The 16,041-nt window shown below is 34.4% G+C and overlaps 1 protein-coding gene across 1 annotated transcript; it reads left to right on the forward strand.

Annotated features, from left to right (window-relative positions):
* Window positions 1-394: 394 nt before the first annotated feature.
* LOC580829 (peptidylglycine alpha-hydroxylating monooxygenase) lies at window positions 395-15,284 on the forward strand. The gene is made up of 12 exons (XM_780863.5): window positions 395-866; window positions 2,896-2,953; window positions 4,777-4,867; window positions 8,407-8,528; window positions 9,879-9,962; window positions 10,491-10,539; window positions 10,916-10,980; window positions 12,083-12,163; window positions 12,530-12,606; window positions 13,249-13,299; window positions 14,332-14,381; window positions 14,885-15,284. The coding sequence occupies exons 1-12, from the start codon at window positions 516-518 to the stop codon at window positions 15,063-15,065; spliced, it is 1,260 nt and encodes a 419-aa protein (XP_785956.3). The 5' UTR covers window positions 395-515; the 3' UTR covers window positions 15,066-15,284.
* The last annotated feature ends 757 nt before the right edge of the window (window positions 15,285-16,041 follow it).

Below are 16,041 nucleotides of genomic sequence, written 5' to 3' on the forward strand. Positions count from 1 at the left end.
AGTTTGAAGTATGTTCTTCGTCCTCGGGCGAACATTCAATGCATGGTAAACAACAACCGAATAAGTCAGATGTCGATATGCGCAAGCACGAACTGTGGTTCCCATAGCAACACACTGACGTGCTTTCTCCCTGATTTGCTATGCAAGGGATTTTCTCTTCTGTCCTCTCCTCCCACTCCCGTTCTTCATCAATTCCGTACAATCTCATTCTCCTTACTATCCTATGTAATATTAACCCACACACTACCACTTGATGCTATTATTAATGCGGTGAGCTGTGCGCTGAAAGTGTACACAAACACAATGGCAATGATGGAAATCCGTGGCGCCTCCTGCTCGCACACACACATACACACACGCTCATACCATACCCGTGCTCACACACACAAACATCCACGCACACACTTCCATGGGCACCGAAAAGTGCACGCACACCAAAGTGGTTGACATTTTTATCTCCATCTAAAAAAGGTGCGCAACATACGGAGCTTTACGGGTATCATCAAACAAAAACCATGGCATCTTTTCGACATATTTTCCTCGTTCTTGCGCTTTCTTTACTGACTTTATGTCAGGTTTTGGGCGCCAACACGAGGGAAGAATGGATCGCAGCTTTGTCGAGATTACCATGGCTTGAAGATAGATACGAAACTGATTTACAGAACACTTTGGAGGAAGAAGAAGAGCTGGAGAATGGAGGAGAAGGAGATGAAGATGAAGGTGATGGAGCGTCTGTGTATTTCAGCTACGAGCCTTCATTCATGGTTCCAATGGATGGACCGTCATACCAATCATCATCAGTAGATGAAGACAAACCAGAGAATGGAACATCCGATTTACGGATGCCAAATGTTCATCCGGAAAAGGTAACTGTTTAACGAAATTATCATTAGATGTTCAGTGTGTGCTGATAATATTATTCTATGAAATATAGTCGTTGTGTGACCTATTTGTCCTTCCGGAACAGTGTATTGAATGTAACTTTAAATCACAATCTCAACTTAAAATCTTCGATGTGAGTTCGAAGAATGCTAACTGAGACCCGCGAGTGAAATATTGTAGTTAAATGATCTAAAGGAGTTTTTGTATTGAAGAGTGTAAAACTGATATTCGAATTGATTTCTTTTTAAATTGAACTTTTTTATTAATAAAAAACGACGAACAATCACAATGAACTAAATATAAACAAGATATTCAAGGCAGGTGGCAATTGAGAAATAAAACATGTAAAAAAACAAAATGAAAATGAAAATTAAAGAACATGACTTCCAATTGTTATGCATCATCTGAACATCATTTAAAGTCTATCCCCCACTTTCGAAAGTGAAGAGCAAGTCTATCCTTACTTTTCGGTATTCTATATACTATTCGAATCAAATGTATAGTGTTCAGTCGCATTACATCTCAATCTGCCCCTTCTTTTGTTACGACTAGGTTGGTGGAGTATTAATGGTTAGATAAAACTGTGCTACATATCCCTCAGAAAGACAATGATAAACACATATTACAAAAACAGTTATTCATATATAGGCGGGCCCCAGTCATATACTGCCAAGTTGCAGTGATTACAAGTAAACAGTATATTTTTCAGTAGATAAATGATAAATGCAACAACCACTGTGTGCTCAATCTAAACCCGCTCTTCTTCAAATTATAATAAACCAGTCCTAATATTTTTCTGCATGCAGGGCCATACATATTTATACGACTCTTTTATACCCTAATTATACAAAACTATTAACTGGAAACTACATATAAAAAGCTTTGCTTTTCAGCTGATTCCCACTCTATCTAGCTTTTTTTAGGTTCTTGTTTTGTTTTGTGCAATGTATTTATCATACTTATGATTGTATCTTTTGTTATTACTATTTCCATGTACATTATGTTCCTATATTGTATGTTTAGCTTTAATTATTACCATGCGCATTATGTTCAAGTATGTTATCATTGATAAAGTGGAAATAAATAAACTTGGAACTTAAACTTGAAACTCTTATGGCATATACTCTGTCTGAAAAAAAATATATATACGTACAAATTACAAAGAAGAATACACATTTATGCCAATTCATTTATTTCTCATCTCCTTAACATGCAATGTATGCAGAAGTAAACAATTTTAAAAAGAACATTGAACGTAAAATAGACGAATGATACAAATGAAAAAAGATGAGTACACTGCGATGAAGTGGATGGGAGCATGGACCTACTACCATGATGTGAGGGAGTAACAAATGTCTTTGGTTTCTCAAGGCTACTCCCAGTATTAACACCACTGTCACAAGTCAAAAGTTACAAAATAAGAAATGAAAAAAAAATTATTGCCCTTAGAAATTATTCATGCATTGGCATGTGTGTAATTGCATGAAACCTGCAATATTGTCTTTCTGACAAAACGAAGATCTACCATCAAGATGGCTTACTTCGATATAATGCTTAATTTTCAACTTTTCAAAATCCCTTTTTTCACATTCATCTATTATTTTCTTTTATCATACCTAATACATATTGTTGTGGGGGAACCAAATACAGAGAGGTGATTATAAAGGGGAAGAGTATAAAGAAAAGTTTTTACATTATTAACCTAATTGTTTTTTTCATTTTAGTTGGGGAAGTGAGGAATAATCTGAGCTTATGGCGATTATAATAATGTATACATAACATTCTCTTATTAAATGCTGATTAACTTTTTGTTTCATGACTGTTATGTCAGAATGATCATGATCATGTTTATAATGAAATCTTTGATTTATTTATTATCATGATTAAATCTTGTGATTTCCCGGATTTACATAAATCATAACAAACAAGACAACAAGAGCAAACCAAACAATATCCTGGATAGAATATATATACTTTTACTATTTCAAGATTTTACTTTCATTATCTTCCTAGGCCAATGACTATTTTTGCTACGCAGCGCAGATGCCAAGGAATAGAGGTGCTTACATAGGTAAGTTTATATATTTTTATTTTTGTAACCTAAACAGGGTGAAGGGAAAGTTAGGAGAAAAAAAGGTGGTAGAAACAAAAATGTGACAAGTGACAGAAAAGACAGAAGAGAGAGAGAGAGAGAGAGAGGGGGAGAGAGAACGAAAAAGAATATTTTACGACAGCTTAATTTCTATCATTTTCACACTTTTGTTATGCCAAAATGTAATTTTCAATCGATTGAAATTAAATCACGTTCATAGATGCATATGATTATGTTTTTATAATAACTGTTAAATTGCAGTTTTGCGGTATGTTCTAAATTTGTATTTTTATATTACAGAATTATAACGTTTCTTCTTTCAAATAGATAATGCTTCGGATTATGATGTTTTCATCTTAATGGGCTATCGCAATATTCGTGTTATCCTCCAAAATTAATTTCTCCAAAAACCCTCTCCGAACTCTGAATTTCGTACAAGCTGAATGATTTAGTGCTTTACTCACTCAGAGTTTTGATATGACCGTCACTTTCTCTTGCCTTAGCCTTGGGCTCATTTATTAAAGCAATTTCGTTTAAATAGCATATCAATTAATCTTCTAATCCGGCGAAAGCTAATGAACAAATTAGAAAGAAACATTTGGTTATCACTAGGTAGTGCTCTCATTATGGATATTTTGGAAGCATGATTACGCTAATTTTCTGGAACACAATCACGGTTGGCGGGTTATTCAAAAGAAGAACAATGGACAACTTCATCCCCAACATGATCAATAATTAATGAGTTTTGCATTAGAGAGAGGAGACAATAGGAGAGAGGGAGGGAGAGAGAGGGGAGAGAGAGCTAAGGAGAGATAAAGAGATGGATGGAATAGAGAAAGAGAGGGAGAGAAAGAGAGGGAAAGAGAGAGTGAGAGAGAGATAGAAGGGGTGAATACAATTGTTTCCTTTTAAATTAAAGGGGAAGTCCACCCTGAAATTAAGTTAGTTTTAATAGGAGTAGAAAAATGAGAGAAACAAGTCAGTGAAAGTTTGAGCAAATTCCGATTAAAAATAAGGAAGTTAGAATTTTTGAAGTTGTGATCAATCAAACACAAATTGGCAACTCTATGACGTATCATGCGAGCTCAACTTCCATTTGCTCAGTACTAAAAAATTCTAAAATTTTCATTTTCCCTCAAGAAAAATTTCAACCATACATGCACCCTAAATATAATAATTGCAAATATGTTTCTATACTCCCCCTGCAAGGAACAAATATATATTCCGTCATCAATAACGAAGAAAACATGATTTTATGGAATATTATGCACAAAGCAAATGAAGGAGAGCTCGTTTAATAAGTCACAGAGTTGCCAATTTGTATTTGATTGATCACAACTTCAATAATTCATAACTTTCTTATTTTCATTCAGAATTTGCTCAAACTTTCACTTACCTGATTTTCTTATTATTCTGCCTCTATCGAAACAAACTTATTTTGGGGGTGGACTTTCCCTTTAATATACTACTTAAGAAAGTTAAATTTAATGAACAGAAAAGGAACGAATATAACTCAGTTTCAAAAGTAACTACAATCATATCATTAATTTAGCCTGTTGTTTGATATAAGTGATGTTATTTTTCATGGTAAAGGAGAGCTTTTGTATTACTGTATTCATCAAACTGTGCATATAATATATATTACTAATATTATTGTGAACCATTCAGCATTGTTCACACTTTGGATAACGATTAAAAGGGTTTCCATTCTTTATTTTTTCTTCTTCTACTCTCACATCATGATTTTATTTCTCCTTTCTTTAATAAGGAATATCTATTTTTTCTCCTTTATTATTTTATAGTTGGATTCTCTCCTGTTACGACGCCGGGAACAGCCCATCATATTCTCCTCTATGGATGCAAAGACCCAGGAATGGAGCAACAAAAACCATGGTGAGCTAATCTTAATCATAAAGTTAGAGGAATATCAGAATGGTAATTTTGATTTCTAAAGATTCCCTGAATTTTATGTAATTTGATAATTATAACGAATTCAAAATCATGAACATGTAACTAATTTGGACGTAGACCTAGATCTATATGCCAACTAAGTAGGCCTACTGAATATTTTTATAAATTAAATTGTTATTCTTATATTCATACTCCTCTCTTCCACTTTGTCCTCGCCTTCATTTTCTCCACCTTCTCCCATTATCCTCTTTTTTCTCCTCCTCCCAATCCTCAACACTTTTGCTCCCTTTGTCTCATAAGAATAACCTTTGTTTTTATTTACACGTCTCTATAAATTGTCTAAAGTAACATGCAGAGAACCTTTACTAATCAATCAATGACTGTAAATGCATATTTTTTAAATTACAATAATTGGTATTTATCTTTGAAATTGTAGATGCTATAATGGCCTTTGTACTTAAAATTTAATTCATCTAACAATATTGTTACACCAAATTGCGTCTTCTATTTGCGAGCATTAGCTCTGTTGATATACAGGCATAAATCGTCGTTTGAAATTACATGAATAAAATATACCTCAACAGAAATAGCATTTCACGCATTAATAAACCTCGTTAGATCCAATCCCCGCAGGACTTTCTCTCGGTAAAGGTCAATCGCACGCTGCTCAAATGCCACTCCGAGTAGCAATATACCAAGGTTGTTCCGAACCCGTAGCCAATTAGCCAGCTATAATGAGTCAATTTGTGCGCTGTGATATCGATTAATATATATAGGCCTACCTGTTGTGTCACGTGACACTTTGCGTTACATGCACTCGCTTTTATCATAATTATGATTCATGAATATCTAGTTCAAACAAAAGCCTACTTCTTCGTATACTCTGAGTATCATCAAGTATACGTTCTGGATCTAATGTATACACTAATTTCATTTTAATCAAATTGGCCGTTCTCAAAACGGTTGTTAATACAAGTATTGATAATATTCCACATAATCATTATGATAATGATAATGATGATTTTATTGTTATTAATGATAATAATAATAATAATGATAATAATAATAATAACAATAATAGTAATAATTAATAATGCTAATAATAATAATAATGTAATTAAAAAAGAAGAAGAAGAAGAAGAAGAAGAAGAAGAAGAAGAAGAAGAAGAAGAAGAAGAAGAAGAAGAAGAAGAAGAAGAAGTAGAAGAAGAAAAAGGAGAAGAAGAAGGAGAAGAAGAAGAAGAAGAAGAAGAAGAAGAATATGAATAATAAGGCGCCATATACATTTGAAATGCTCAAGTCGCTCTAATGCAAAAGAACGTAAAAATTATGAAAGAGAATAAGACAGATACCTTTTAGTTTGATGTTGAACACTTCAACGAACACTTCAACCGATCTAATATTTCAAGTGTTTACACAGTGGAATTAGTATAAAGTATGAAAAAATATTAGTGCCTTAATTGAAGAAGTTTCGACATATTAAATTTGGTTCATTAATTAGCTTTAAAACTTAGTTTTCATTTAAGAAAATCTAAACCGAAACAGACGGTATCAAAGCCATTTTCCCACAGAGCGACACCTGAAATTGGACACGCTTTAATTGCGGATTTACTATGACTATTGCTAGTTACTCATATGAAAATGAATAATAAGTTACTCTTGATTTCGTTACAAAGATAATGGTTATGCATTACATTGCGGTGAATACTATAACACAATATGGCACTATTATTACATGGTGAACCACAAACAAATTCTTTACATATGAATTTCGGTTTAAGATCGAAATGATTTCTTTTTATATGGTGAATCAATGTCAATCGTAGTTACCAGCATAAGTTTATGCCTATTTCCATGCTGTTGCGGAAACGCTAAGCAAATTTATTTAAATGATATTGAATATATTTTGCAAGATTGTGAATGGATGGGAAGCAGGGGATGTGAAGAAAATCACTTTATAGAATATTATGTTGATTCTCTACTTTCATAAAGCTGTGAGAAGATGAAACCTGCCGCTCATGAAACCTAACGAAAATGAATAAATACCTAGGATTTTGGCTCACAGCTTGTTCACTAAGGGCCGCAATGGTTTACTTTCTTTATTATTTTTTTGGAATTTCTTGGAACCGTATTCCTTACCCGTCGTTTAATTTGTTGCATGAGTAAATACATTTATGCACAAATAATTCAAGGATTGTCAGAAAGAAAAGGGCATTTTCGATTTTTCCTGACACTTGCCCCCCTCCCTCGAAAACTAATAGTTCTAATGACAGATAAGAAATCTCAGACATTATGTCCCTCTAATTGTCACTTTCCAGGAATATGATTTCGGGAATCTAACAAGTTTTCTCCATGCTCTTTAATGGTGGATTGGGGCAAACTACCCCCCCCCCCCCGACAACTTTTTCCATGGTATAGTTTTTGGAATACTCATTCCTCCCAATACCACTGGTTCTTCCCCATATTATGACAATTCCTGGCCCTAAAATGGATTTCCGTGTTTTTGTTGTCTTCTTTTATGTAGAGGGAAGTGATGGGTCACGGCTATTCGCCCCCACTAGATTTATTTTGCCTATAATTTAATACATCTCGCGCTTACCCATCTCAATCTGATTATAACCCTTTCGTCCTCCTTTCTTCTCCCGGTTAACTTGCTATGTGAGGAATTGGATTGCCGTGTACCGTTGATACATCGCGCATGCATGGCTGTGGATTAATTATATACCATGCATGGCGCAATTTTAATCTTCAATGGCTTCTTGATGTTGCTCTGCACTATACACTCCGCGTTGCTCATTAAATGTCAATTCTCACTGACGACCTATGGAGACCATGGAGGCCTCACGAATGACATCAGCACAAGGAGATTGTTGGAAATCTAATTGTTTAGATATTGATCAAATTAAGTTATCACATAGACATAGTGAATTAAAATAATATTATCCAATTTACTAAAATCATCCAAATGATAACAATTGACACAACACCTGACCTGAAAATCACAGACAGTGAAAATCACTGCACATACATTACATTTAAAATGAAGAGACTACATACACAGATGGCATCTAAATTTGTTCCAAAGATGTAATTCGTTTTCAATTATGTGGGTGAAATGTGCATGAGGGAATTTCAAGAGGAAACTCCTTATTGCGACATTGCTGTTGTGATATTATTCAACATAAAATAATAATAATAATAAATAATGATAATAACGTTTTATTTACCAATGGTAGCAACTTCAGTTATGAAACTGCTCTTCCAGCGGGCCATGTGTTATTACTGCCCTTCTCCAATCTAATATGCTGAGCGCCTAGCTATATAGAAGGCAGAAGGTCCCACTGTTATAAGTCTTTGGTATGGACTCGGCCGGGGTTCGAACCCCACGACCTCCCATTCATGAGGCGAGCGCTCTAACCACTGAGCCACCATGCTTAAAGCTATAAGAAAGTTTTTACATACTCTCCAAGCTAAAGCTTTACCTTCTATTTAAACAAATAATCTTTTTGTCGTCTATTTAGGGATTGCGGTGAGATGGACATGATCAGAGATGAGAAGAAGATGACTGCTCCACCGTGTGCTTCGGGCTCTAAGATCCTCTACGCATGGGCAATGGATGCTCCTCCTCTCGAGCTACCAAAAGGTATAATCACCATAGTGATATCAGAACTTTACCAAGACCAAATTTCTTATCATTTTGATGATTCCAGAACCTTGCAGTACACACCAATACGTATATGCTATAGATGATCAACCTTTTCTGATCGATTCCACAACGTTTCTTTCACAATGCAATCGCATGGCCAGAACTGGTCTTTATCTTTAACATAAGTATTTTGTTTGAATGTATAATTATGTATGCACCTCTTAAAAAGTACACGATCGCAAGGGTTTTCAAGAAATCAGTTTGAGGTCAGTTAAATATGTTACAGTATGGCCTACATTAAAATCATGTTCGCACCACATGATGATAATAATGTGACTGTCATGTTCGCATTCGTCTTCAATAGGTGGCGCACAAAATAATTAAGGCTGAGTGAAACTGTTTGAAAGACGTAGCGATCTATTATTATCAAAGATTGACAGTTAAGATGAATAGATATTCTGTCAGCTTCACGATTTTCAATCTTTAGATATAATGTTTGAAGTTTTTAAAAAGAAGGAAAGTAGCGAATGAATCCAAATTCCGGGACGGGAGAGGCGTATGAAAACAGCATTATCTGGTGATTATTACATAACGGCATATACGTCATTTAAATTAACGTTGGTTACCTCGAATCTCTATATTATTTTCATCAAACTATTTCTATAGCATATTGTCGGTGTTTGATTTACTTTATATGCCTACTATCACTAACCAGATATGGAAATCTACACGCTAAGTTGAATGTCCGGATCGTTTGTAAATGTAACGTATATATTTAACGGCAGTGACTGAAAGTTTTTAAATTATAATAAAGTGCATGCCTTTAAGTGTAAAATGTATCACAAGATATGATAATAATAATAATGATAATATTGGCATTTATATAGCGCTCTTACAGACATACATGTGTATCACAGCGCTTTACAACATTACATTACTTAATTGACATTGATAGCAAACAATAAAATTACGTACACAAAAATATATAAATTCAACTATTAAAGAGAAAGGTTTTCAAGGAACGTTGAAAGATAGCGAGAGAAGGAGAAGATCGTACAGAGATGAAAGTTACTACGAAATCAAGAAATAGCTTTAAATACTGACAACCTGAAGTTTTGCCATCTCGCAATCATTAGAGTAGAATGCCAGAATGAACAAAAAGCCGGAACAAATAGAAGAAAATCGATTAAAGAAATACTGTTGATTTCAGCTTTCTATAGCTTGCGTTGAACTCTGATTAATGTAAGACAAACATATTATTGTGTTTGTTTGTTTTTTAATGTCCTTTCATTTGTTTTATTCACTGTTGATTATGCATCTGATTATCTCCGAATCGCCTTTTTTCAGGCATCGGCTTCGAGGTCGGAGGCGATACAGGCATCGACTATCTCGTTCTCCAGGTCCACTATGCTAACGTTGACAAGTTCGAAGGTAAGCATTCAAGAGAGCGAGAAAGAGAAAGAGTGATTGAAAGGGAGAGAGCGAGAAAGAGAAAGAGAGAGAGAGAGAGAGAGAGAGAGAGAGAGAGAGAGAGAGAGAGAGAGAGAGAGAATAATTTGACTAATCTTTTTCCTGCAACATTTTGTTCTATACTCTGGTATTTTTCGGTATGTAATATTTTTGTCAGGGGTGGGGGAGTAATGAGTTTTGTTTGTTTGTGTGTAAACAACAACCAATAGGGAGAGCCCTTAAACAGAAATTGACATTTCTTTTGGACAATCCCTAGGCATTGGTTGTTATTTTTCTTTTTTTAAATATTATTATCATGATCAAGTAGATGAAAATGAGTATACATGAGTCATTTTGATTTCAGGATTATACCAAACAATGGTTCAGATCAAACCTGCAGTTAATAAATTTGTTATCGTGTAAATTGAGTCTAAAAAGGGAATAAACACGGGATGATATTATACGATATAAAAATTATGATAATATCGTGTTTTTATATGTGTAAATTAGATGGATCAACAGACGATTCTGGCATCGCCCTAGAATGGACATTGACACCGTAAGTCTGACTTTTTACAACTAATGTAAGACCATTGGAAGTATTAAAGGAAAAAAAAACAACATATGAGGAACCATCTAACATTTTAAAATGAAAGCGGTTGAACAAGGTCTTAAATCAATAAGTATGCTGAAAAGCCTCACGCAATATCATACATTGAATATTCTCTTTCAGTGTACACACAGTATCCCCGTTTTCTCAGTGCCTTTGAAAAAATTCCCTTGTTGACAATATTATTGGTTATATTTATGTTTTCGTTTACGATCGGTATTACATCACGGCCCTATTTGACTCCATTTTGTAGAATGCTAATGACTGAAGGAGTATTAGTACTTTTACAGTTAACCACATCATCGCCATTTGTATTTCTTTACAGGCAGCCATTGAAAGCTGGTGTGTACTTCATGGGTAGTGATGGGGAGATCCCCGGCAAGTCAAAAGGTATGTAGTAACCCGGCATACAACTTCATCTTTCAATTAGGTTTCCACTTTTTTCCCATGTTACCTAATATTTACTGAACAGTCCATTTATTCTATATGCATGATATATTGATATATCTGATCGAAATAAATAATCTGAAGGTGATATTAATATGTATATCTTAATATTTTTGTGTATACCTGTATAGCCCTAATGTCCTTTGGCAAGACATTGATCTACATTTGCCACTTTCCACCCAGGTGTAAAATGGGTACCTGGTAGGATGCGAAAGCTAATGTGCTTAGATTAGCAAGTGTGCGTATGTAAAATGGCGACTGGCTGGAATGCTCCCCAGGGAGTGGAGAATGTGCATACCTTGTGTGCGGGTAAGCCTGGATCCGATGACCGGGGTAATAATTATGTTCCGCGCCTAGAAACGTAGTATTAGGCGCATTATAAATGTGAGCTATTATTATTATTATAGCCTTATTAAATATATAACCATTCAACTTCAGATTATATTTTTTGGTACGTAGAATGATTGGATGAATTTTTTCCTCCGTTATATTTTTGATCCACTAACCCAATACTGTACATGATTCTAACAAGAACGTGGAAAATATTCATTTTGGTGCTTCTTATAAGCCTTTTTATTTTTACTCAAATATAGTTTGCTCTGAGTCATGAGATTGATAAAGATCATTATTCATTTTGCAAGCAAAACAATTGAAAGTTCATGCCTAATGATATTTATATAAGGTAGTTACACGCATGGAAGTGTCGTGGTATAATGGATCATCCACTTGACTCTTAATTATATGGTTGAGGGTTCGACTATCAGCCCGGTACTAACGTCCACTTGCTAGACATGATTCCACATTTGCCGCTCTCCACCCAGGTGTAAATGGGTACCTGGCAAATTGCTGGGGTAATAATAATTGCAAGGCCCTCTGGAAGAACAGCACTGCATGAAGATGATAAGTCTTCCCTGGGTAAACAAAGTTATTATTATTACACATGTATATATTATCATTATACAAGAAGAGAACTAGATGCCAGGCAGTGACGAAATTATTTTCTGTTAAGAATTATGTCTTCTATCTTTTCTTCTTATATCTTTAGACGTGCATCTTGAGACAGCATGCGAGTATGAGGGACCGACACTTCATGCATTTGCATACAGAGTTCACACACACAAACTAGGTAAGATGTAAAAGAGATAGGGGGAAGGGGAGAGAGAGAGAGAGAGAGAGAATTTTCCTGTAGATTACTTCTTAACCTGTTTCTAATACTATCTTCATTCATTTTTAGTCAGAATTTACAATGCTTAACATGTCATCAGCATTATATTCATGACCACCAAAACTATCTCCATTAATATCATTTTCCACTTCACCATCATATTCTTATAACTCTAAATACAAAAGAAGATCATCATTATCATCATCATCACCAGCATAATCTTTTCAACGGGTTTAACACATCCATCTAATATTAACATCATGATGGCCATTGCCATCTCTGAATCTAATCAAACGTCTAACCCTGTTCGGTTCAATCTTAAAATAGGTCAAGTGGTATCTGGCTACCGTATCCGAGATGAATTCTGGACAGAAATCGGCAAACGAAGCCCACAATTACCCCAGGTGAGTGATTTATTGCAATTTTGTTATTATACCTATCAATGGTTCCATAAAATCACAGACATTTAAATCATAAGACTGAGCTATACGAAGAGAAATATTAATTTTTAGTTTAAAATATTTTAAATATAAAGTGCCTGAGCTCCCGAGTTGGTGGATACTGACGGAATATAGGATATCATAACTACATCGTCTCTACCCTACATAAGACATGTTAAGGTATAATCTGAACAATCATTTTCTGCGTAATTTATATAATCGTTTTTACACTTGGCATTGATTCTATTTACAAAAAATTGAAATACATAAAAAGTCAAACAACTCCGAAAACAATTAAAAAGAAGGAGAAAAACAAAAAAGAATTTCAGTCTGAGTTTAGACTCGAAAACCCTAATTAGTAAACCACAACATATTTAACATCTTTTTGTCTTTTGATAAAACCTGAATTTGATCACATAGGAATTCTGTTTTTGTGAAACAACACCTACGGAAGAGAAAGAAGAATAAAAGATACAAAGAGAAAGGGAGAGAGAGAGAGAGAGAGTCAGTTTCAAGTATGACATTCATGCTTCCCAAAAAATTGATGTGCTTAATAACCATATTTTATATATACAATTGCGTTAATATCATAATTATTCCCCACAGATGTTCAACCCCATCACGAAGGATATTGAGTTTCAGTCGGGTGACACGCTGGTAAGATTCTCATTTAATATTGTCTTGATTATGTCTAAAAGGATATTTCACTATCCCAAGATCTAATACGTCCAATATATGAACTGCACTTGCATGTACAGTACATGTATATAGTGTAGCAGAAAGAACATTTACCTTGAAGAAATACTCTTAAAAATATGGTTCCACAAAAAAAAACGCCTCACTAGGTACATCAAACATGTCTTCTTGTGAATAATCTAGAATAATGCAATAGGATTTACTACTTTCTTTACACAATGTCAATTTAGAGCTTTGTTGTTTAAAATGTACACATGTGCATGTCAAGTCACTTACAAGTCATTTCATAGTAATATATTTCATGAAACTTCCATCACTTATGCAGTGTTACAGCTTTTTCATGGTGTATATCAGAAACAATGCTCAGGCTTGAACTGATAAGAGACCAGTCTTCATCCACATCTAACTTTTATCCTCTGATATGCTCTCTCCCAAAAAACAGTTTAGATTCAGTGTGAGGATTGTTCGCTAATTGATCTAATTAGCCATATAAACAAATATTTAAAAAATGATGTATTTTATGACTATTACACAAATTGTAAAAAAATGGGGGAAAATACTCATCACACTTCCATTTTTCACTCCAATTCATAATACAAAATTGATTATACAAAGAAGATCAGATATGTAATTTTACAACCTTTTATTGCAAATTGTATGAATTCAAACAATTAACACATCACTTGACAGAATACACATAAATAAATACACACACATATCAAACAAGTGAACTTTTATAGAGCCCTATATACTGTAATGCACTATCAAGTCAAACATATGTTATGTATGTACATAAGATTTGAAAAAAAGTATTGAGTTCTGCTCACTTTTCCCCTCGAAACTGAATACTGGCATAAAAAAGGACATGGAATTATTGCATAAAAATGCATAGCACAATATCACCTCAAACATGTAGGTTTAGTTATTTGTCATAATTCAAGCTTTTTACTACTGATTTAACAAATCCAATATTCATCTTTTCTCAAATAATAGGCAGCACGATGCACATTTGCAAGTGACAGAGATGAAACAACATACATAGGGTAAGTAAACTGGAATATTTGTGGGTACGTAGTAAACTACTACTGCTCCTACTACTACTACAGTCAAACCTGCTTTAGTGACCACATTTTTTGTTTCCCTTGAAAATGGTTTATCATTGAAATATACACTAAGGTAAAGGAATCCGTCTACAAAGATCACCTACCTATAAAGACCACTTTTCTTGTCTCCCTTGGGAGATGTTTACAGACAGGTTTCACTATACTACTACTAATGATAATAATAGTAATAGTAATAGTAGTAGTAATAATTATAATAATAATATTCTGAAAGACTTCTCCTATTCACATTCAAATTTTGCCTTTTAAACACTTGAAGTTGAAAGTTTTACAATCAGAACAGCCCTGCTCACATTCAAATTTTTCCCTTGCACCCAAAATGGCTGATGACAAAGTGACGCACAAATTCTACATTGTTCTTTAGAACTTTAAGGACTTGCCCTATTCACATTTGAATCTTAATGCTCCCCCCCCCCCCCCCACAGAATGACGGGCGACGATGAAATGTGTAACTTCTACATCATGTACTACACCAGTGAGGAGCAGTTGCCAACGATGAAGAGTTGCTATGGCGATGGGCAGTACAAATGGGCGAATGATCTACCTAACATACCAGACAAGGAGGCAAGCAGTCTCACCAGCGACGCACCATCAAACAGCATGTAGACTTATGTGCTATATACTCAGTCCCAACCCATTCACTATTATGTTGTTAACTTTATGTTTGCCCATTATGTTCATTACAAGAAGTAAAAGCAACCGTTGTAATTCATGCTTGCCTGACTTTAAAACATAATGATTGTTTTATAAATGTTTAATTCCAAATGTTGAATCCTTCATAATTTGAATTTCTGAATTCATCTAGTATGATCTAAATTTATGTTCATACTTAACCTCACAGGAGAGAGTTATAATGGGAGTTTTGGTGAAAACTAGATTAATGAATTTCTATCTGATTGATGTAAATGGTACACTATGGTGCAATATTTGACTTGAGTTCATCATCTTGACAGGAATGAAAGTATTTGGGTGGAACTGTCACGAAAAATTAGACTGTTACTTTTACTTGCACCTACTGCTATCTCAATGGAGAAACAAAAATGACCAGATTTTGCCGCTGCTTTCTGAAACCCCCAAAATACCTGTAATGAGCAAACAATATTGGAGATTGACTCATTTTTCATTCATTTAACGATCATCTTGATGATTGTTCCATCTCTGTTTGGAGTGCTAAGATTGTAAATAATATAAATTATTTAACATAGTGTTTGTTGTAAATAATAATGATACAATAATTTGTGCAATCTTGTGTGGTTGTCATAGGTTTTAAACAGTACTTGGCTTTGCTAATGGCAGCTTGCGTAGCTTATTGGACAAAAGCTGCTTATCACTACTAGTATGCTCTAGAATAGACTGGTCTAATACACAATAGAGCCTGAATGTAAGCTTGGGTTGTTTTTGGCATCAATAAATCCTCAAATTTCATAACTGGTGTGAAAGTTGTGTTTTAAGTACTAGCAGCCATTCAACAAAAATTACATGAACTGATGTTGCTAAGCAACCATTGAACTTCAAATATTATCCTTTACATTAATGTGATTTGAAAACACAACAAATCTATTCTAAGATTAATGCTCTAAAC

This window comes from Strongylocentrotus purpuratus, unplaced genomic scaffold (assembly GCF_000002235.5).
Source record: "Strongylocentrotus purpuratus isolate Spur 01 unplaced genomic scaffold, Spur_5.0 spur5_scaffold_9, whole genome shotgun sequence".
NCBI classification, from domain to species: domain Eukaryota; kingdom Metazoa; phylum Echinodermata; class Echinoidea; order Camarodonta; family Strongylocentrotidae; genus Strongylocentrotus; species Strongylocentrotus purpuratus.

Coding starts and splice junctions, on each gene's coding strand:
- LOC580829 (XM_780863.5), top strand. CDS start 516: ATGGCATCTTTTCGACATATTTTCCTCGTTCTTGCGCTTTCTTTACTG. Junction 8,529..9,878: donor TCCTCTCGAGCTACCAAAAG/GTATAATCACCA, acceptor GCCTTTTTTCAG/GCATCGGCTTCGAGGTCGGA. Junction 14,382..14,884: donor GATGAAACAACATACATAGG/GTAAGTAAACTG, acceptor CCCCCCCCACAG/AATGACGGGCGACGATGAAA.